The sequence below is a fragment of the Amblyraja radiata genome, chromosome 33, assembly GCF_010909765.2.
Source record: "Amblyraja radiata isolate CabotCenter1 chromosome 33, sAmbRad1.1.pri, whole genome shotgun sequence".
NCBI lineage: Eukaryota > Metazoa > Chordata > Chondrichthyes > Rajiformes > Rajidae > Amblyraja > Amblyraja radiata.
In genome coordinates this window covers 9515586-9536692 of record NC_045988.1, presented here as the reverse complement: position 1 = coordinate 9536692, position 21107 = coordinate 9515586, and the positions used below count along the sequence as shown (strand labels likewise).

General features: G+C 45.9%; 1 protein-coding gene across 4 annotated transcripts in view; it reads right to left on the bottom strand.

Annotated features, from left to right (window-relative positions):
• Positions 1-11692: 11692 nt before the first annotated feature.
• The window catches only part of cadm1 (cell adhesion molecule 1), a 265572-nt gene continuing 256157 nt past the window's right edge, over positions 11693-21107 (bottom strand). For all 4 annotated transcript variants that reach the window (XM_033049927.1, XM_033049924.1, XM_033049926.1 and 1 more), the window contains 2 exons: positions 17393-17521; positions 11693-14291 (listed from right to left, as the gene is read on the bottom strand). In XM_033049927.1, coding sequence (XP_032905818.1) covers positions 14173-14291; positions 17393-17521 — 248 coding nt within the window. In that variant the 3' untranslated portion in view covers positions 11693-14172. The remainder of the gene's footprint in view (positions 14292-17392; positions 17522-21107) is intronic.

Below are 21107 nucleotides of genomic sequence, written 5' to 3'. Positions count from 1 at the left end.
GCAGCCTCGTTCATAGGGAGACTGCCTGCAGTATCTCCCCTCGAACCAGAGCCCTCCATACTCTGCTGCTGCACAGCCCTGAAATACTAACACCAGATTTCCCTCTCTCTCCGTCCACTCCCCTACCCCAGTTTCACTGTTCTCCTGATTATTTTTACAGTTTGTATACCTCGTTGTCACCTTCACCGCAGCCAACAATGAACCATTGTACATTTCCTCGAACATCTTCTGCTTTGATTTGTCCTTTTCACACTGTTACATGCTCGTTGCACCCTTCCTTGTCTCTAGTTTCCCTCCACCCCTGACTCCCAGTCTGAAGAAGGGTCTCGAAACATCACCCATTCCTTCTCTCCAGACATGCTGCCTGACCCCCTGAGTTACTCCAGCATTTTGCTTCTATTTTCTTCTGCAGAACATGAATTGTGTTCAGGAGACCAGCAAGGGTTTTTTAATTCTCTAGGGAAATTTGATGAAATTATTCTGAAGGAGAGGTTCAGCGCAGATCTACAGGCAGAAGAACTACAGGCTGGAGGGATGCCAAGGTGAACAGTGGGACCAGGACCTGCAGCTTAGGTACTGGATACTGTATACAGCCCAATCTTCCAACCTTCCTCCTCGTAGACATTCATTGGACCTTTTCTCTGGAACAGTTATGCCTCAATGATGAGAAACCGTGTTTAGTTTAGTTTGAACACAAAATGCTGGGTTAATTCAGCAAAACAGGCAGCATCTCAGGAGAAAAGGAATGGGTGACGTTTCGGGTCGAGACCTTTCTTCAGACTGAGAGTCAGGGGAGAGGGAAAGTAGATAAATGGAAGGGCACAAAGAGAATGTGAGGTATGTTTAGTTTAGAGATACATGGTGGAAACAGGCCCCTTCGACCCATCGAGTCCGCGCTGACCAGCGATCCCTGTGCACTAGCACTATCCTACACACTGGGACCAATTTTTCAATTTTACCGACACCAAATTAGCCTACAGACTTGTACGTCTTTGGAATGTAGGGGGACATTGGAGCATCCGGAGGGAAACCCACATGGTCACACGGAGAACGTACAAACTCCGTAGCGACAAGCACCCATAGTCAGGTTCGAACAGCAATCTCTGGCACAGCCAGGCAGCAACTCTACTGCTGCGCCACCCTGGACTCTACACTCTGGAGACCCAAGTAACACAATGTTTACAATTAAATGCCAGCACCTGCAGCTATAGAGTTATAGAGTGATACAGTGTGGGAACAGGCCCTTCGGCCCAACTTGCCCACATCGGCCAACATGACCCAGCGACACTAGTCCCACCTGCCCACGTTTGGTCCATATCCCTCAAAACCTGTCCTATCCATGTACCTGTCTAACTGTTTCTAAAATGTTGGGATAGTCCCTGCCTCAACCACCTCCTCTAGTAGCTTGTACCATACACCCACCACCCTTTGTGTCAAAAGGTTACTCTTCAGATTCCTATTAAATCTATTCCCCTTCACCTTAAACCTATGTCCACCTTGTATCTCCATTTTACTGCACCACTGCAAAATCTCCTCAAGGTGTGTTTACTGTGAAGAGGTTCTTCTCTCTGCAATGGTATTTCTCTGAGACCCTCTCTCGCTGCTCCAGCTCCATGATCTCTGCTGTCTTTCCACCACCACGCACAAGACGCACAAGAAGCGCAAGACAGACACCATTGTGCAGATGCCGAGAAGTGTGTTCAGCTCTGGCTGAACAACTTCTAATCTTGTGTGTGGACTCGATAAGAAGAAGAAGACCGAGCAGGGAGGAGGCCATTCAGCCCATCGTGTTCACACCGGCCTTCGTCCAGAGCGACTCACCAGTTCCAACGCTGGCCCATTCCCTGCAGCTCTGCTCATCTCTGTCCCCCATACCCGTTGGGTGTGACATGCAAGGGGGGTGGATGCAAGGCATGGGTGTGTACCTGGGACTGCAATGTTACAGCCATTACAGAAACATTGCTGAGGGAGGGAGCTTAATGTCCCGGGGTACAAGCGCGGCAGCTGGGACAGTGGAGAAGGACGGAGTGGAGGAGGCGGTAGTACAGGATGGTATTACTGATGGTTTTGTGGGGAGCTGAGAAATAAAAGGGGTGGTGGGGGTGATCACCATGAAAGTGCCCGCAGTGAATGGAGAGGGGCGTGGTGCACAGACTGGAGGTGGTGGGGGAGTAAGGCCCAACTCTGTCATAAACACATCAAGGACCGGTTTGGTTTGAGTGCCAATGGAACAGTTCTGGCAGTCACCTCATGAGATGTGAGGTGAGTGGGAAGAGGAGTGAGGGGAGTGTTGCTTAGTACTAAAACACTTGAAGTGATCAAGTTGTCCTAAGCCACATGTACACAGAGCCTTTCGATACAAAGAAGATAGACACAAAATGCTGGAGCAACTCAGCGGGACAGGCAGCATCTCTGGAGAGAAGGAATGGGCGATACTGAGACTCGTCTTCAGACTGAGAGTCAGGGGAGAGGAAGACCAGAGACATGGAAGGGTACGAAGAGAAAGTAAGGTGTGAAAACGACAGATCAAAGCAGATGATGATCAAGGAAATGTAGAATGTTTCATTGTTGGCTGAGGAGAAGCTGACAACGAGGAATACAAACAGTATAATTAATCAGGAGGACAGTGAAACTAATCGGAGAACTAGGGTGCGGGAGAGAGAGGGAAAGCAAGGGTTACTTGAAGTTAGAGAAATCAATATTCATACCGTTGGGCTGTAAGCATCTTGTGTTTATCTTTGGTGTAAACCAGCATCCGCAGTTCCTCCCCGCACCTTTCATTACAATGTATTGTTTGTTCTAACAGGATCCGACGTCAATGGTAATTAGAAGTGTGGATTTAATGGAGAACACTGCGGTCCCTTGCTCTGGTTCATACCGCACTGTGCGATCACAATTGCCCACACGGTCAGCTGAGAAATGCAGTCAAGGTCAACAGCACGAGTTACGTGGGCCAATGGGACTGAATTTAGTGGAACTGGCTGCTGCTTCTTCAATGCAGTTTAGTTTGGTTTATTATTGTCATGTGTACCAAGGTACAGTGAAAACCAAAGATCTTAGAGCTCTAAGATCTTTGGTGAAAACCTTCTGCTTGCTTACTACCCAGGCAATGAAAAGGCGATACATGATTACAATCAAGCCTTCCATTGTATAGATAAAGGATAGAACACAAAAGTGCTGGAGAAACTCAGCGGGTGCAGCAGCATCTATGGAGGGAAGGAAATAGGCAAAGTTTCGGGCTGAAACCCTTCAGACCTTCTTTAGATAAAGGGTATAACGTTTCATGCAAGATAAAGTCTGATAATGTCAGATTAAAGAAAGTTCAGGGTCTCCCTGAGAGTGATGGGTGGTCAGGACTGCACTAGCTGGTGAGAGGATAACAGCTGGGAAGAAACTGACCCTGAATCTGAAGGTGTGCGTTTTCAAGCTTCAAAGCAGGATTGGAAGTCAGATGGATGCACATCGTTAAGTTACTGGTTTACCAGTCCAGGGTGAGAGACGCCTCGCTACCGAACATCACACCAGAAGCGGGTCTGGTCACAAAACTGCAGCTGTCTCAGCCCGACATAATGTTCAGCGAAGATAAGACACAAACTGTTGGAGTAACTCAGCGGGACAGGCAGCACCTCTGGAGAGAAGGAATGGGTGACGTTTCTGCTCAACCATGGTCTCAGTGAATGGCGGTGCTGGCTCTAAGGGCCGAATGGCCTACTCCTGCACTTATTATCTATTGTCTATTGACCCTTCATCAGACTGAGAGAGGGGGGAGAGAGAGATATAGAGATATGGAAGGGTAAGGCGTTTACATATTCTGTTGTGCTGCAACAAGTAAGAATTTCATTGTTCTATCTGGGACATATGATAATAAAATACTTGTGTTTAAGAAGGATGCTGGAAAATCGAAGGTACACAAAAATGCTGGAGAAACTCAGCGGGTGCAGCAGCAACTATGGAGCGAAGGAAATAGGCAACGTTTCGGGCCGAAACGTTGCCTATTTCCTTCGCTCAATAGATGCTGCTGGACCCGCTTAGATTCTCCAGCATTTTTGTGATAATAAAACACTCTTGACTTGAAAAGGGGAGATCAAAGGGGATGCAGATCAAGGGAAATGTAGAATGGATCATGGTTAGCTGAGGGGAAGGTGACAACGAAGCATCCGATCAGTAAACTTTAATCAGGAGGAGAACAGTGAAACTAGTCAAACAACTAGGATGGTGGAGGGATGGAGAGAGAGGGAAAGTCAGGGTTACTTGAAGTTAGAGAAGTCAATATTCATGCCATTGGGTTGTAAGCTATCCAGCACCTTTCCACTCAGCTGAAGATATTTTTTTTTTAAACTTTCAGAGGTGTAAAGGAACTAATAAGCAATTATAAATATTTAATTTAAAAAAAATTACTAATTGACTACAGCACTCCAATATAAGTGAACATTTGCTCTGTAGTTTTAAAATTATCTGCAGTTATTTGGTATCAAGTTACGAACAGATGGCTGATGAGACACTGAATCAAGTGCTGAGTTTTTTTGGTAATAAACTATTTATCAGCCTTGTTAACAAACACCCCCAAGTAACCATCTTAAAAACATCGAGAAAGATTGTTGAAAGCAATTGTATTAGGTAAAAAAAGAATACGTTTCAGATGTTGCTGGGTTATACTGAGCGATGCAGATCATGTGTGTTGGATATCTTTCATTCATTGCTCTTTATCTCTCCACATTACCGTCTATATCTCTTGTTTCCTTTATCCCTGAAGTCTGAAGAAGGGTCTCGACCCGAAACGTCACCCATTCCTTCTCTCCAGAGATGCTGCCTGTCCCACTGAGTTACTCCGGCTTTTTGTGTCTATCTTGTGCGTAGGAACGAAGTGCAGATGCTGGTTTAAACTGAAGATAGTCACAAAATGCTGGAGTAACTCATTAGCATCTCTGGAGAAATGGAATAGTTGATGTTTCAGTTTGAGGCCCTTCTTCAGACATGTTCTTGTCTTCTTCTGAAGAAGGTCTCGACCCAACCAGTCTGATCCCTGACCAGTCTGAAGAAGGGTCTCGTCCCGAAACGTCACCTATTCCTTTTCTCCAGAGTTACTGCCTGACCCGCTGAATTACTCAAGCTTTTTGAGTCTAATGCAGATCAGGTGTTGTAGAAATGGAAACTGCAGGGTAAGATACTATTGTTTAAAATGAACATGTAGAACATTGTCACCTTTTAACACTGACTAACCTGGCCCCATAGCAGAAGCGTCCATGTCGTGGGGCTGGAAACTGAGCTAATTCTGCTACCACCATCATCTATTGCGACAAGTGATGGCTCCCACTGATTGTCGCCAGAAGCTTGCGTCCCTTTCAGGACGGACGATAACAGCGAGGTCAACATTTGTAACAAGATGGACACGAAAACAAGAAGAAGTGACTAACCTTATCCAGGAAATAACAGTAGAAACCTATTGTCTACACGAGGCAATTCAGCAGACTGTGATGGTGCATTGGGAGTGTTTATGGTCCCACCATTGAAACACAGACAGTATATCAAGAGACTGTTGTTTTCTATTTGTCAAACCCAGAAAAACCAATTAAAGACAAAGTTATAGCCCTGTCCCACTATACGAGTTCATTCCAAGAGCTCTCCCGAGTTAAAAAAAAAAAATCAAACTCGTGGAAGCACGTAGAATGTACGTAGCGGGTACGTCGGAGCTCGGGGACGCCTCTTAGCGGCTCGTAACGCTAACGGCAGGTACTCGGAAACGCGGTAAGCTCGTGAAGACTCGTGAAGATTTTTCAACATGTTGAAAAATGTCCACGAGAGCCCAGAGTACCTACGAGCGGCCATTACCGTAAATCTCCGAGTTCGAATCAGGGCAAACTCGGGAGAACTCTTGAATGAACTCGTACAGTGGGACAGGGCTTTTACACTCTGCCGCTGAAAACAGTGATTATATTTTTGCATGATCTTTTCTGGTCAGTTACTGGACAATGGTGTGACTGGCGCTAGAGGGAGAGTCTAGGACCAGAGGGTGCAGCCTCTGAATAAAAAGACGTACCTTTAGAAAGAAGATGAGGAGGAATTTCTTTAGCCAGAGGGTGGTGAACCTGTGGAATTCATTGCCACAGAAGGCTGTGGAGGCCAAATCAATTCCACCATGGCTGATCTATCTTTCCCTCTCGACCCCACTCTCCTGCATTCTCCCCACAACCTTTGACACCCCTCCTAATTAAGAACCTATCAATCTCCGTTTTAAAATTACCCAAAGCCTTGCCGTCTGTGGCAATGAATTGCACAGATTCGCCAACCTCTGGCTAAAGAAATTCCTTCTCATCACCTTTCTAAAGGTGTGTCCTCGTCTACACCTTTCCAGCTAGCAGCATCATAGCTTCAGGTGACATTCAGGTGAAGAGATCAAATGAACATTTCTGTACTCATCCCCGATAGACAGAGTGTTTGAGGCTGGGACGTGCGTAGAGGGTTTGACAAAGGAACACATGCTGTAATATAAGCACATGGATGGGGATATCTGCATTCCTTGCTGTACTGGCATCATAAGATCATAAGAAATAGGAGTAGAATTAGGCTATTCAGCCCATCAAGTCTACTCCGCCATTCAATCATGACTGATCTGTCTCTCCATCCTAACCCCATTCTCCTGCCATCTCCCCATAACCTCTGACACCTGTACTAATCAAGAATCTATCCATCTCTGCAGTAAAAATATCCACTGGCATAAGTGTAACAAATACGTTACGTGACAAAGATAGACACCAAAAACTAGATTAAATCAGCGGGTCAGGTAGCATCTCTGGAGAAAAAGTATAGGTGACGTTATGGGTCGAGACCCACCTTCAGACTGAGAGTCAGGGGAGAGGGAAACTAGAGGGATGAAACGGTACAGAACAAATCACATCCGGCGCCCATGACTCAAGAAAATGGAGCCCACAATGGTCCATTGTTGGCTGTGGAAGAGGTGATAAAGAAGGGGTACAAACGGTGAAACTAGCAAGACGACTAGTGTGGGGGAGGGGCGGAGAGAGAATGCAAGGGCAATGACAAGTTTAGATTGATTTATAATTATTATCACTTGTAATGAGATGCACGGAGAAGCTTTTGTTGGTGTGCTATCCAGACAAGGAAAAGATTGTACATGAGGGCAATCAAGCCGTCCACAGTGCAAGTCATCCTTAGTCTTGCTGGCATTGAGGGAGAGGTTGTTGGCTTGGCACCATGTTGCAAGGTTCTCAATCTCCTTCATGTCCTCCATCTCATCGTCATTTGACATCCGGCCCACTATGGTGGTGTCATCTGCAAACTTGTACATTGAGTTGGAATGGTGCTTGGCTGCACAGGAGTAAGTGTATAAGGAGTATAGTAATGGGCCTGAGAATGCATCCTGGTAGGATATCAATGTTGAGAATTAAAGCCCCTGTCCCACTTAGGAAACATCTGGAGACTTTGCGCCCCACCCAAGGTTTCCGTGCGGTTCCCGGAGGTTTTTTGTCAGTCTCCCTACCTGCTTCCACTACCTGCAACCACCTGCAACCTCCGGGAACCGCACGGAAACCTTCGGTGGGGCGCAAAGTCTCCAGAGGTTTCCGTTCAGGTTTCCTAAGTGGGACAGGGGCATTATCGTGGAGGATAATTAGTGCCCTATCCTCGCTGATAAACTGATTATGTTCTGAGCTCAGTTCATAGTCTGAAGAAAGGTGTTATAAAGAAGGTAGGTGGAAAATCGAAGGTGGACAAAAGTGCTGGAGAAACTCAGCGGGTGCAGCAGCATCTATGGAGCGAAGGAAATAGGCAACGTTTCGGGCCGAAACGTTGCCTATTTCCTTCGCTCCATAGATGCTGCCGCACCCGCTGAGTTTCTCCAGCACTTTTGTCTACCATCTGAAGAAAGATCTCGGGGAATCACCAGCTTCCAGAGTTGCTGCCTGACCCACTGAGGTATTCCAGTATTTAGTGTCTATCATCGGTGCATATTTGTTCATCTACTAGCAGAAAACACAAAGGAGGGATAATATCCAGCTCAAAGACTGCGCAAAAAAAAAAAAAAAAAAAAAAATCACAGGAGAAGTTTAGGAAAAGGCTCCGACAGGTAGATGGGTTCGGAGGCGTCTTTGCTTCGAGCCGAGGTCAGAGCCTCTTCAGATGAAAGGATCGCAAGTCGAGTGCCACAGGTATTTATCTGTGAATGAGATTAGAGTGCACGCCCGCTCCTCTGCTCTTTGATCATTGCCGCTTTGATTCCTGCACCGTACTTCAAAAGAGAATAAAAGATGTGGATGGATGTTTCCAGTTTTGCATACATATGCAACACAACTCCCCCTCCGGTCACGTGGCCCTCCTGGGGCTCTGACCGAGTTGCCGGTGTAAAGTGTGAAACTTTCTGACTGGCAAGCAAAGATCCTCTAGCGAGCAGGATAGTCCACTCGACGAAAAAGACGTAGTACGGTCATGGGCAATTTTCGGCCCCATTTCCGTAACCGGCTTCCTTGTCTCCGCACCAAAGATCCCATAGGATACTAGTGCGGAGACGGACGCCGGTTACGGAAACATCCTCGTAAAAATAAAAGTTATTTGGTAAAAATCTTCTCCTCATTTCCAGAATTTTAATTTATTAACACAAACGGTTCCCCCGCAACGTTGATTACACTGCGAGTCGGGTCGGGTTACGGAAATGGATGGGAAAAAAGGCCCACGTTCCGTTCCGTTGCATACTACACGTCAGCTCATTGCATTTAGCAGGAGTGGTCTATCTTGTTCTGTTATAGGATCTTTGCTGGCAAGGGCTTCTTCGCTCAGGTAAACATTTCCGTTCCGCTTCAGAAGCACCTTGGATGTTCCCATTCCCCGGTGTTTCAGCCAAACTGGAAGTGAGTGAAGCCTCTGTCAGACGATCAGCTGAGCTTGCTCCCTGGGGTCCCACTCCTGGCACCCTAATCCATACCCGGTGCCCCACCGCCCCCCCCCCCCCCCCCCCCACCAAACCTTGAACGCAGAGTATCTTTGCATTGAAACTCACCAAATAGTGAAAGGTCTGGATATAGTGGATGTGCAGAGGATGTTTCCAATAGTGGGTGGGACTAGGACCAGAGACAGCAGCCTCAGAATAAAAGGACGCACCTTTAGAAAGGAGATGATGAGAAATTTCTTAATTTAGAAAATAGTGAATCTGTGGAATTCATTCAGACGTCTGTGGAGGCCAAGTCAATGGATATTTTAAAGGGCAAGATTGATAGATTCTTGATTAGTAGGGGTATCAGGGGATATGGGGCGAAGGCAGGAGAATGGGGTTGTGAGGGAGAGATGGAATGGCGGCGTAGACTTGATGGGTCGAATGGCCGAATTTTTCTCTTGTGGATTGACAGGAGGGTTCTCAAACAAAGTTTGGTTTTGGCAATGGAATTACCTTTAGGTTTAGAGATATAGTGCGATAAAAAGGCCCTTCATCCCACCAAGACTGCGTCAACCAGCCATCACCCTGTATGCTAGCATTACCCTATACACGAGGGACAATTGACCAAAGCCAATTAACCTGCAAACCTGTACATATTTGGAGTGTGGGAGGAAACCGGAGCACCCGGATAAAAACCCAAGCGGTCACAGGGAGAACGTGCAAACTCCGTACCGACAGCACTGTAAGGCAGCACCTCTATCGCTGCGCCACCGTGCCAATCTTTAGGAATCTTAAGAAACACAGATAACTTTTCTTATCTGCTCTGCTGTGTTGCAGCATGCTCACTGATCGAGATCATTGCTCCATATCTGCAGGGTATGTTTGTTAATATTTTGGATTCAGCAATATGTGAGTCTTTGTGATCAGCCACGGGAATGATTCTGAACATAATTGTTGCTATTTTGATGCATATTAACCACTGAACAAATGTAGATCATGTCAGCTTCAAAGCAGTTGTACATGGTTGTGAGCGTGGCAGGCCTGCTGGCACTGTACATGTGTCTGGTAAGATTTGACAGCAAGGATAATTCTTGATCCAATTGAATAATGAGGCGCTGCGCAAATCACAGGACCGAGAGTGTGGCTTCGTGTAAATGTACATCAGTGGAGGCTTGGCACCAATGTGGTTTGCCTTCAAAGATCTCTTAGGCAAGTGGAATAATTTCCAAATCAGCGTCGGACAAAACCATTCCACATCTAACTGGCTGCCAGAAGAATGCTCCCCTCAAAGCCAGTGCTCAGAACGTGAACATGCTTTTCTTTAGGCGAGAAATTTCAAAGGAAACAGCCCTGGGCATAGTGTTTCAGAGAAATGAACGCGACTTCTTGACTATGAAGTGTTTAGCTTCCCCTGATAATGGGAGAAGTATGACACAAACACAACTCTGCGTCTCTCAAAGCATCCGAACAGCCGGTTTATTCTCTTCAGGGTGATATCTAGTTTAGTTTTGAAATGCAGCACGGAAACAGGCCCTTCGGCCCACCGAGTCCGTGCCGACCAGCGATCCCCGCATATTAACTCTAGCCACACACACACTAGAGAACATTTTAGATTTTTTAACCAAGCCAATTAACCTACAAACCTGCATGTCTTTGGAGTTGTGGAGGAAACAGAAGTTCTCGGAGAAAACCCACGCAGCTCACGGGGAGAACGTACAGACCCCGTACAGACAGCACCTGTAGCCAGGATCGAACCCAGATCTCTGGCGCTGTGCGGTAGTAGTTCTACTGCTGCCCAAAAGACAAGACTTCTCGCCCTAAACCAACCCACGGATGCTCTGCTGGAAGTGATCCGCATCGAAGTTGGCCAGGTGACTGTCATTTAGTGATGTGTCCGGCGAGTTTGTGACCCTTTCAGTAGATGGTTGTGAATTTTCAATGCGGAGGGGCCAGAATCACTTGATTGGGACCAACCACATTTTTGATTGACCCGCTGAGTTACTCCAGCACTTTGTGTCTATCCTTAGTCCCAGCAACATACTGAAATTACTCAGGAAAGCCTCACAGAGCACTTAACATTTGACACAATATGGCAGATGGGAAGCAATATGTGAGTCTTTGAAGGAATGCCTCAGGAGGTGGAGAGGCTGAGAATTCCACAGCTTGGGAAATGTAGACTATGAAAGTCCGAGATGAACAAACGTGGAAATGGACACAAAGTTCTGGAGTAACTCAGTGCGCCAGGCAACACCTCTGGCGAACATGGATCAGTGGCATTTCGGATCTCCCTTCTTTAGACTCCAGTCTGAAGAAGGGCCTTGATCCGAAGCGTCACCTATTGTGTCCTTTTGTGTATTAACCGGCATCTGCGGTTCTTTGTTTCTGTAAATGGAGACGCAAGGAACTGCAGATGCTGGAATCTGAGGAAAGCACAAAAGTGCTGGAGGAACTCAGCAGGTCAGGCATCAGTCTGAATAAAGGGTCCCAAGCCGAAAGGTCTTTTGTCCATTTCCTCCATTTCCTGCTGAGTTCCTCCAGCACCGTATTTGTTGCAGAAACGTTTGATACAACACAAACCTCGGGTAAACATTTGTCGAGGATGCAGAAGGAGAGAAAGGAACACCTCGGTGGTGCAACAGTACTCCACCGACACCAAGTTACACAGAGCATGAGGAAGATTCACCTTGGGTCTCAATATAGGAGCGCATTCCATTGCCAGCAGCGACACCAGCTACCTGCCGAGCCCAACACATCAAACCCCCGCTGCAACCCGTCAGCGATAATTACACCGCAAAACCAATTCAGAAATTTGGGACATTTAACTTGTTTTTATTAAGAAGTCAATAATGCTTCAGTAGTTTTTATATTTTTTTCCTGTAAAAATGGCATACATGAACTGATACAAAAAAAAAATGCGTGGGAACATGAGAGGTTCTATCAATACACAAAATTGCCCATGTACACTAGAAATGAGAAATGACCTAAGCAAACAGCCTTAGTGCCTAAAGATCAGACCTAATGTGCATATAACACAGCAATAATCTTCAACTTTTCCATTTTTTAAGACCAATTTTGCACAATACTTGTTTTGCACGCGACAAGACCCAATTATTCAAACTAACTCTATACAAAGTAATACATATTACAATTAAAACAGTGCACTGCATTTGAGAGAGAAAAGGAAAGGATTCACACACACAAAAAAAATCCATATACAACTAAAACTCTGAGTTTGCCACGTTTTGTTTTAATGTGTGGGGGGCATATCCTTTGCAGACAAGATGCAAAGAGCCAATCAGAACACATCTTCCTGAGACATGACGTATCTGTTTAATCTTCTGCTTGAGAAAATAACAAGACCTACTGTGGTACAAACTAAAGCTGAGAGCCAGACTGTGAATTACTGAGAAACCAGATTGAAAACAGCGACAAGACATATTAAATCACTTTTTTTTTTAGTACATTATCACATTCCCTTCACTATGGCGGTCACATCTCTCTTATACAGAGGGCTGAGCATTTGCTATCGTATACTCTTTGTTTTATACTGAAGCAACTCAATCTCCACCTAGTTTCCCTGGAACTCACTGAGGAACTTCAAGGGTTGCCGATATTGCAACGCTTGTCCATTTTTTCCTAATCGTTCCTTCCTTTGCAAAATCCATTGGCAAACCTCACATTCCACGAGACACGCCGAGGCTACATCGCTCTCCTAAAGACATGATAGTGTATCGCGCATTGTAACATTAAACCTCAAACCAAAAGAAAATTAACAGAAAATGAACACTCTTCGGGTAAAGCTATGTCACATCAGAATTGGGCTGTGTACAGGCTGGAGATCGGGAGGACAGATTTTGCCTTGCATTGAAGGTAACCGCTCCAGTAGTTACGCCTACAATTGATCTCGGAGGCTTTGAGGTTTTACCTCAGAGCTGAAACTGCAAAATGTCAGTTCCACGGAGGCAAACCTTTTTGTTTTCTTTTTCTAAAGCAATAACGTGACGCCTCTTCAGAACCTGGCTTCCAAAGCTAAGTTAATGATTTGGGAAAGAAAATGTTTATGCCAAACACAGGGTGGTAATATATTTTAAGGCAACTTTCACTCTTTAAAGAGGCACTATCCCTTTATGACGACAGACACAGAATGGATGAATGAATGAATGAATGTAAAATGCAGGATATACACAGAACTTCCATTAAATACTACAGCCTCCTGTACAGCGTTTGATCAATTTTAATTAAATCTTTAAATAGAATACGAATAGCATTTTACAATGGCACTAGGACAAACCACTTTCATCACTGGCTCGATAAAAAAACACTGCTGTTTAAAAAGAGATCTATGCACACAGTCCATGTAAGCAGTGGTTGTTTTGAAGAGGTTCTTAAATATAAACCATGCGATATGAACAAAGGGATATGCCTTTTTAAAACCATGCTAGTGTTTGTGAGCCGAAATTGTACCGTATGAATTATTTGCCTGGGCAGTGTACATGTTACTTAAAATGGGGCTCATGGAGGGGGGGGGAGGGGAAAGAGACCTTGCTGACAGGTTATCGTGAACGCAGATAGTTTTCAAATATTTTTGGCAAACAAATTAGTGAGACGTAAGGCCAATTGGGAAAGACGAGATGAGATCTTTTAAAAACAAGAGGTGGGTGGAACAAGGCGTGTTCCTACTGTGATGACTCAGCACTCTCCACTCACTAAAAGGCACAGACCTCCGTTGTCGGGTCTGATCGGGGTTTGCTGCTGACGTTCTGCCACTTGCTTGCTCAGAACACAGCCAGACAGGGTGAGGAACCCCTACATCGCACAGTCTACACAAGAGAATGAAATTAGCGTCAATCTCGCCACACAAAACCCCACTTGCAGAAAAATACTCGCTCTGCGTTCCCCTTCTGCGAAATTGAACAGCCGCACGCCTGCGCACCCCTCAGTCACAGAGCACATGACGTTGTTTTTTGTTTGTTTGTTTGTTTGTTTGTTTGTTTTAACGTGTAGAAGTGAAAGGGAGCCTCACAGTCCAAATGGCAATTCAAAAGGCTGGAGCGTCTGCAGGGAAAACAAGGCACGACGTTTTCTGCAAATGAGAGAACTAAACTAAGTCCGAGCCTGGCTAGGCAGTAACAGAGGTGTCAAACTGTGGACCTCTCTGATCAGCAATCAACTCCTGTCCCCATCCTAACCCCTAACCCCACTGGGGCACGTCTCACATGCCCACCAAGTTACAAAAACCCAACCCCGCATCGTCAACAGTTGGACACCTCCATGTGGCTACACGTTACTTAGATGAAATACTCTTTCTTTTCATCAGAGTTGTTCTGTCCGCCCTCTGCGTTGATAATGGCCGTGTCCGCGTCGGCCGCATCATCCGCTCCTTTCGCCTCGTGTGTGAAGTATGTACCTGCAACACAGACCCGCAAAAGCCACGCGTTAGTCAACTCTCCCCCGAGATCGGCGGCTCACAGGAACACCTCATATAGACACAAAATGCTGGAGTAACTCAGCGAGACATGTAATATCTCTGGAGAGAAGGAATGGGTGGTGTTTCGGGTCGAGAAACCTTCTTAGGGCTTCCACCCGAAACGTCACCCATTCCTTCTCTCCAGAGATGCTGCCTGTCCCGCTGAGTTACTCCAGCATTTTTCTATCTTCGATTTAAACCAGTTCCTTCCTTCACAAGTTTAAACCAGTTCCTTCCTTCATTCATTCACTCAGCTCAGGGCCTCTGTGTGGTGATTGCATAGAGAAGTAAAAATCACAAGGGCAATTGAGAGTGTGTAAACTCAAGAGACTTTTCCCCAGGGCAAGAGAATCAAGAACGGGAAGTAAAAGTACTAGAGGACAGTTTGGTTGTAATCATGTATAGTCTTCACTGGATTGCACAAATGCCTTTCATTGAACCTTGGCACATGTGACAATAATAAATAAACTAAACTGAAATTGATTTTTGTGAGAAGGGAAAGATTAAATAAGGAACCTGAGGGGCAACCTATCTCTTTCCATAAGCACCTGAAACTTGGAGAATTATGGTCACTCTTCCCAAAGTGTTCACCACCAACACCTGCCCAGTTTCATTTCTTACGATAAGGGTTGAGTGCTGCCCCAGCTCAAGCAGGACTATCTACATATTGTTTCAAATAACTTTACTAGATCCACTTAAATTCTGCCCTGTCTGAGCCCCAGTCAATCTCGGACAATATTGGGAAAGTTGAAATCCCGCACTGCCGTAAGACCATTGTCTGCGATATGCACATCTGCTCCTGAGTCCTGTGGACCAGTGAGGGGCCTAGTGGTACAACCCCAGCCAGCAGATCGTCCCTCCCTTACTCCGACACTCTACCCCTTCCGCCTCAACTGGACGATCCCTCAGGATATCCAGCGCCGGAGACCCGGCTGCGATCCTGACAACGGGTGCTGTCTGTACAGAATTTGTACGTTCTCCCTGTGAATGCGTGGGTTTTCTCCGGGTGCTCCAGTTTCCTCCCACATTCCAAAGGCATGCAGGTTTGTAGGTTAATTGGCTTCTGTAAATTGTCCCCTGTGTATAGGATAGAACCAGTGTGATTGGTGGCCGACGTGGACCTAGTGAATTGAAGGGCCTGTTTCCATTCAGCATCTCTCAACGAAAAATATAAATGAATAACTCATCCACATATCATGGAGACGAAGAACTTTCAAAGTTTATGGAAAGTGTTTAAGAAATACTAAATTTTTAAATAAGTAATAAAAATCTAAGATAGACACAAAATGCTGGAGTAACTCGGTGGGACAGGCAGCATCTCTGGAGAGAAGGAATGGGTGACGTTTCAGGTCAAGACCCTTCTTCAGAACAAGGAAGGGTCTTGACCTGAAACGTCCCCCATTCCTTCTCCCCAGAGATGCTGCCTGTCCCGCTGAGTTACTCCAGCATGTTGTGTCCATCTTCAGTGTAAACCAGCTTCTGCAGACCCTTCCTACACTTAATAAAAAACTAATGCAGAAACACAGACAGCGGCGAGGTTTTCACGAAGGGCTAAAGTGTGGAGAACAAAGTGTGACAACGTTCGTCCAGCTGATGTACTTATATTTAGCTCTTAGTCCCTTCACCTAGTGCTGGGCAGGCTGCTTCCCAGCTGCTGGTTGTCCAGACGCCAGCAAGTGAGACATTTGTACAGACAGAATGTACCACACACCACTGCTGTGGCAGCAGCTGACTTGGCTGGGCTGAGCCGGGCCTCTGTGTGAGGGGATGCGTTCTTAATCTTTGCTGAGATGGAGATGGATGTGGCGTTAAACTATGGACATCCCATCTCCCTCTCCTGTGATTTATGATGAGAGGTACCACTGAAGAAGGGTCCCCACCTGAAACATCACCCATCCTTTTCCTCCAGAGATGCTTCAATCTCCCCTCTCCCCTGATTCTCAGCCTGAAGAAGGGTCTCGACCCGAAATGTCGCCCATCCTTTTCCTTCAGAAATGCTGCTTGACACGCTGAGTTACTCCAGCACTTTGTGTCTATCTTCGATATAAACTTACTCCTGCAGTTCCTTCCTACATATGCTAATGAATGCTGCTCCATTTTATCCACCTGCGGTTCAAACAAGGGCATTTCAACACCATTCTAGTTTTCATTGCCAATGGAACTTGGGCCCTTTAAGGCTGCACAAGTCCATCTGAAAGCACAGGGCTGCTGAGTCAGCATCCCAGCTACTATCCAAACTAACAACTAAGTAACATCCCAAATGATATAGTTGAAACTACATACACTGCTCGAGCTTCCTCTGGCAGCTCATTCCACATATGCACTTCCCTCTTAGGGAAAAAAGCTGACCCTGAGCTCCCTCTTAAATCTCTCCCCTCTCACCCTCTGCTGATGCCCTCTAATTTTAGAATTCTCTACCCTTGTGAATAGTGTATTTATCCATGTCCCTCATGATCTTGTAAACCTCAATAAGATCACCCCTCACGCTTCCAAGGAAAAGGTCCCAGCCTATCCGGCTTCTTCCTTTAACTGCATGGTTGCAAGTCCAAGTAATATCCTGGTGAACACAGAAGGTAGCCACAAAATGCTGGAGTAACTCAGCGGGTCAGGCAGCAGCTCTGGAGAGAAGGATTGGGTGACGTTTCGGGTCGAGACCCTTCTTCAGACTGATGTCAGGGGAAGGGACGGGACAAAGATAAAATGTAGTCGTAGATAGTAAGACTAGTGGGAGAACTGGGAAGGGGAAGGGGTTGGAGAGAGAAAGCAAGGGCTATCAGATGTTAGAGAAGTCGATGTTGATACCGCTAACTAACTTCAGATAGCTCTTGCTTTCTCGCTTGGTACACATGACAATAAACAAAACTCAAACTCATAGGTTGTGTGCTAACCAGTGGTTCTCTAGCTCTCGATTCCCCTGCTCTGGGCAAAGGACACTGTGCGTCTACCCAACCTAGTCCTCTCATGGTTTTGTACAGGTGAGTGGGAGCAGGAGGGGGGGAAGGGGGGGCGCGGAGACACGATTTGAAGCCTTCATCCCTCACCTTTGTGTCTGGCAAAGTAGCGTCCAAGTACAATCAGCAGGCACAAAATGGCAAAGACGACCACGGCAACCACGCCCCCGATGACGGCATGGTCCACCGAGCCTGGCACCTCCGTGCCCGCTCTCGAGTCTGTTGGTTGGAAGCAAAGAAAATCTTCGTCAGATATTATAAGAAGTGCCAACCAGGCGGGCTATGCAAAAATAACGGCAATCACTACTTCCTTAGGAATAAAGAAACGCATTAAAAACTAACAACAACTTATCTCCTCGTTTGTACACAGTCCCGCACATTTGGAATTGACAAGTTGCTCCAATTCACCAGCTTTATTGCTTTAGTTTGTCAAGACTGTGACTAATTTTGCACAGACTAAAGCAAGAGGCAACGCATACACGAATCATTGCGGACATTAACTGCAGATGACGAGAATGTAGAATTACCGACAGTACATGCACTAACTGCGTGGCATCTGTCAGTGTGTCCTGAGGAAAGGCTGTTCTTACTGATCGTCAATAAGCAATAAAGTGTGAGCAAAATTGATGCAGTAACTGATGGAGTCTCATCTTTTTTCCCAGCGTGACAGTGTGGCCCTGGAAAAAGCACACCCTTCAAATTCTGCACACCGCCATTCATCGTTCATTCGAGACATAAGAGACTGCAGGTGCTGGAATCTTGAGCCAAACACAAAGTGTTGGAGGAACTTAAAGCATCCACTCAGGCAGCATCTGTGGAGGGTAATTGATGGACATTGTTTCAGTCGGGATCCTTCTTCAGGCACAATGTCCCAAAACGGTTTCTTGTCCGTTTAGTCTGAAGAAGTGTCCTGTCTCAAAATGTCTATCCAATCAGTCTGGTGAAGGGCCCCGATCTTTTTAATTTGGTTTAGTTTATTGTCTCATGCACCAAGTGGAAGCTTGTTTATTGCATGCTATCCTGTCAGAGGAAAGACTAGACAATGATTACAATCAAGCTGTCCATTGTCTACAGGATACAGGATAAAGGGAAGTTTAAAAGAGTGGAGTGATTGTAATGAATGATTGCAGAACCACTTCTGGGACCAGAGGGTCGCCTGTCTTGGGTGCCATTATTCTGAAAAACTGTATGTCCTTCCACCAATGCTGCCTGACCCCCTGAGTTCCTCCAGCACTTTAGAGATGGAGCATGGAAACAGGCCATTCGGCCCAACGGGTTCATACCAACCAGCGATCAACCTGTTGACTAGCACTATCCTACACACTAGGGACAGTTTTTCTTACAATTTACCCAAGCCAATTAACCTGCGAACCTGCACGTCTTTGGAGTGTGTGAGGAAACCAGAGCACCTGGAGAAAACCCAAGCGGTCACAGGGCGAACTTGCAAACTCCGTACAGACAGTACCAGGGGCCAGTATTGAACCCGTGTCTCTGACACTGTACAGCAGCAACTCTACCGCTGCACCACTGGGCCGCACGTGGCGTTTTGTGCTCAACATTTATTTTTATTGGATTGGAGAGGTAGCCTCCAATGACACCAATGGCGGGCACCATCCCAGCCTTGATCGCAAGGCTTTGCCATCGATGGAATGGCCTCGATCCAAGCTTGGGGCTTGCCTGGTGAGCAGGAGATGCAGAGCATCAGAATTCATCACTGCTGGCTTTAGATAGGGCCAATCTAATCCATAACCCAACAACATCAATCCTGACTACTGCCTGGCGGCTGATTTCTCTGACCCAGACACTATTAAAACCCAGTAACAACATGGCCACACACGCACGATCCCATTGCAAACAGCGAGCGTTCCTGCAGTCTGGATGTCCTTCCCTCAAACCCACTGATGATGAAGCACGATCACAAAACACCGCATTGTCCAAGTCCTTTACTCTGCTCAAAACATGCCCGTAATAGATCTGTTGCAATATTCCAACTTCTAAATCATTGTAGCTCATACCGAAGAAGCTGTCAACTAAATCTCTCAGTGTGTAATGGTGCGCAGTCAATAATTTGATCCTGGGCAGGGTGCCGATGGAAGTGACAGATATTAATTTAACCTAAAGATAAAATGTGCAAATATTCAACGACTAATTTTAAAGAAGATTTATATTGATCGGTCTGAAGATGCTGTCTCACAGTGCAGAGTCTCGGTGGGGCTTTAGTGGTCAGCTGTAAAAAACTGCGACCACAGAGGAGGGGCTGCAATGAGGACAATATCTGAGTCATCACCTCCTGCACAATTTATACCTCCGTCAATATTCCGCGCTAATTAACGGTAATCGATTTGGACAGAATAATCTTTAGCCTCTGAGCGGAATAGACTGGGTAAACACACAGAGTCTCTTGCCCAGAGTAGGGGAAACGAGAACCAGAGGACATAGGTTTAAGGTGAGGGGGTCGGGGGCAAGATTTAATAGGAGACCTCCGGGATAACTGAGGCAACATCCTCGTAAATCTTCTCTGCACCCATTCCAGCTTAACAATATCTTTCCTAAGCCAGGTGACCAGAAATGCCCACAATACTCCACATGTTGCCTCACTAATTGTACAACTGTAACTTAACTTCTCAACTTTACTATACTCGATACTCTGATTAATGAAGACCAATGTGCCGAATGCTTTCTTGTCCGCCCTATCAACCTACGCCACTTTCATGGAACAATGTACCTGCACTCCTAGAGTCAGCCATGATCATATTGAATGGCGGTGCTGGCTCAAAGGAATGGCCTACTCCTGCACCTATTACCTACGTTGCTATAAAACCCAATGAGGGAAAAAATAGGGTAAATGCACAGTATTTTACCCAGGTTAGAGCAAAGGGTAAATTTGTTGATTCTGGATTTGTACATAATTTTTCTCATTGACTGACTGTGTTTGGTTCTGGTATACCGGTATCTGTTCATCATTAGTTGTTCATAAATAAGTGAAATAACATTGTTATGAGAGAGTGGACGCTGGCGCGCTTTGGCTGCCGCTGCTCTCTCTTCACACTGTGTTTTTTGATTTTCTGTTTTTGGATTGAATTCTGTTTTTAATTTGTGTCTCTGTGATGTCTTTTTTTACCTGTTCTATTCCGATTATATGTTTTTATTACGATTACAATGTAAGGTGTCCTTGAGATGTCTGAAAGGCGCCCATTAAATAAAATTTATTATTATTATTATTATTAAAGTTGCCAGGTGTAAACGGGACGAAAAAGGTTGGGAACGCCTGGGTGAGAGGGTTCAAGAACCAGAGGACATGGGTTCTGTGGTATCGCATTTGAGGTGAGATGGGAAAGAACTTGTGGGGCAACTTGTTCACACAGAGGAATAATAATAATAATAATAATCTTTATTGTCATTGTACAAGACAACGACATTTTGTTGGAGCAGCTCCAGCTGCACAGGAATATCAGTATAAAAATACGTTTAAAAAAGAACTATTAAAAAAATTAGACTATAAACATATAGGAGTATGGGCGGGTGTGTGAGAGAGAGGGGGGGAATCAGTGTGGGAGGGGGATAGAATTCAATAGTGTCACAGCTCTATGGTAGAAGCTGTTTTTTAGTCTTGTCGTGCGGGCGCTCAGTGTCCTGTATCGTCTTCCTGAGGGCAGGAGGGTGAAGAGGCAGTGTCCAGGGTGTGTGCTGTCTCTAATGATGCCCTTGACCCTCCGGATGCAGCGGGTCCGGTAGATGTCCTCCAGTCTGGGGAGCTGGGTGCCAGTGATCCTCTCAGCAGTCTTAATGATGCGTTGGAGAGCTT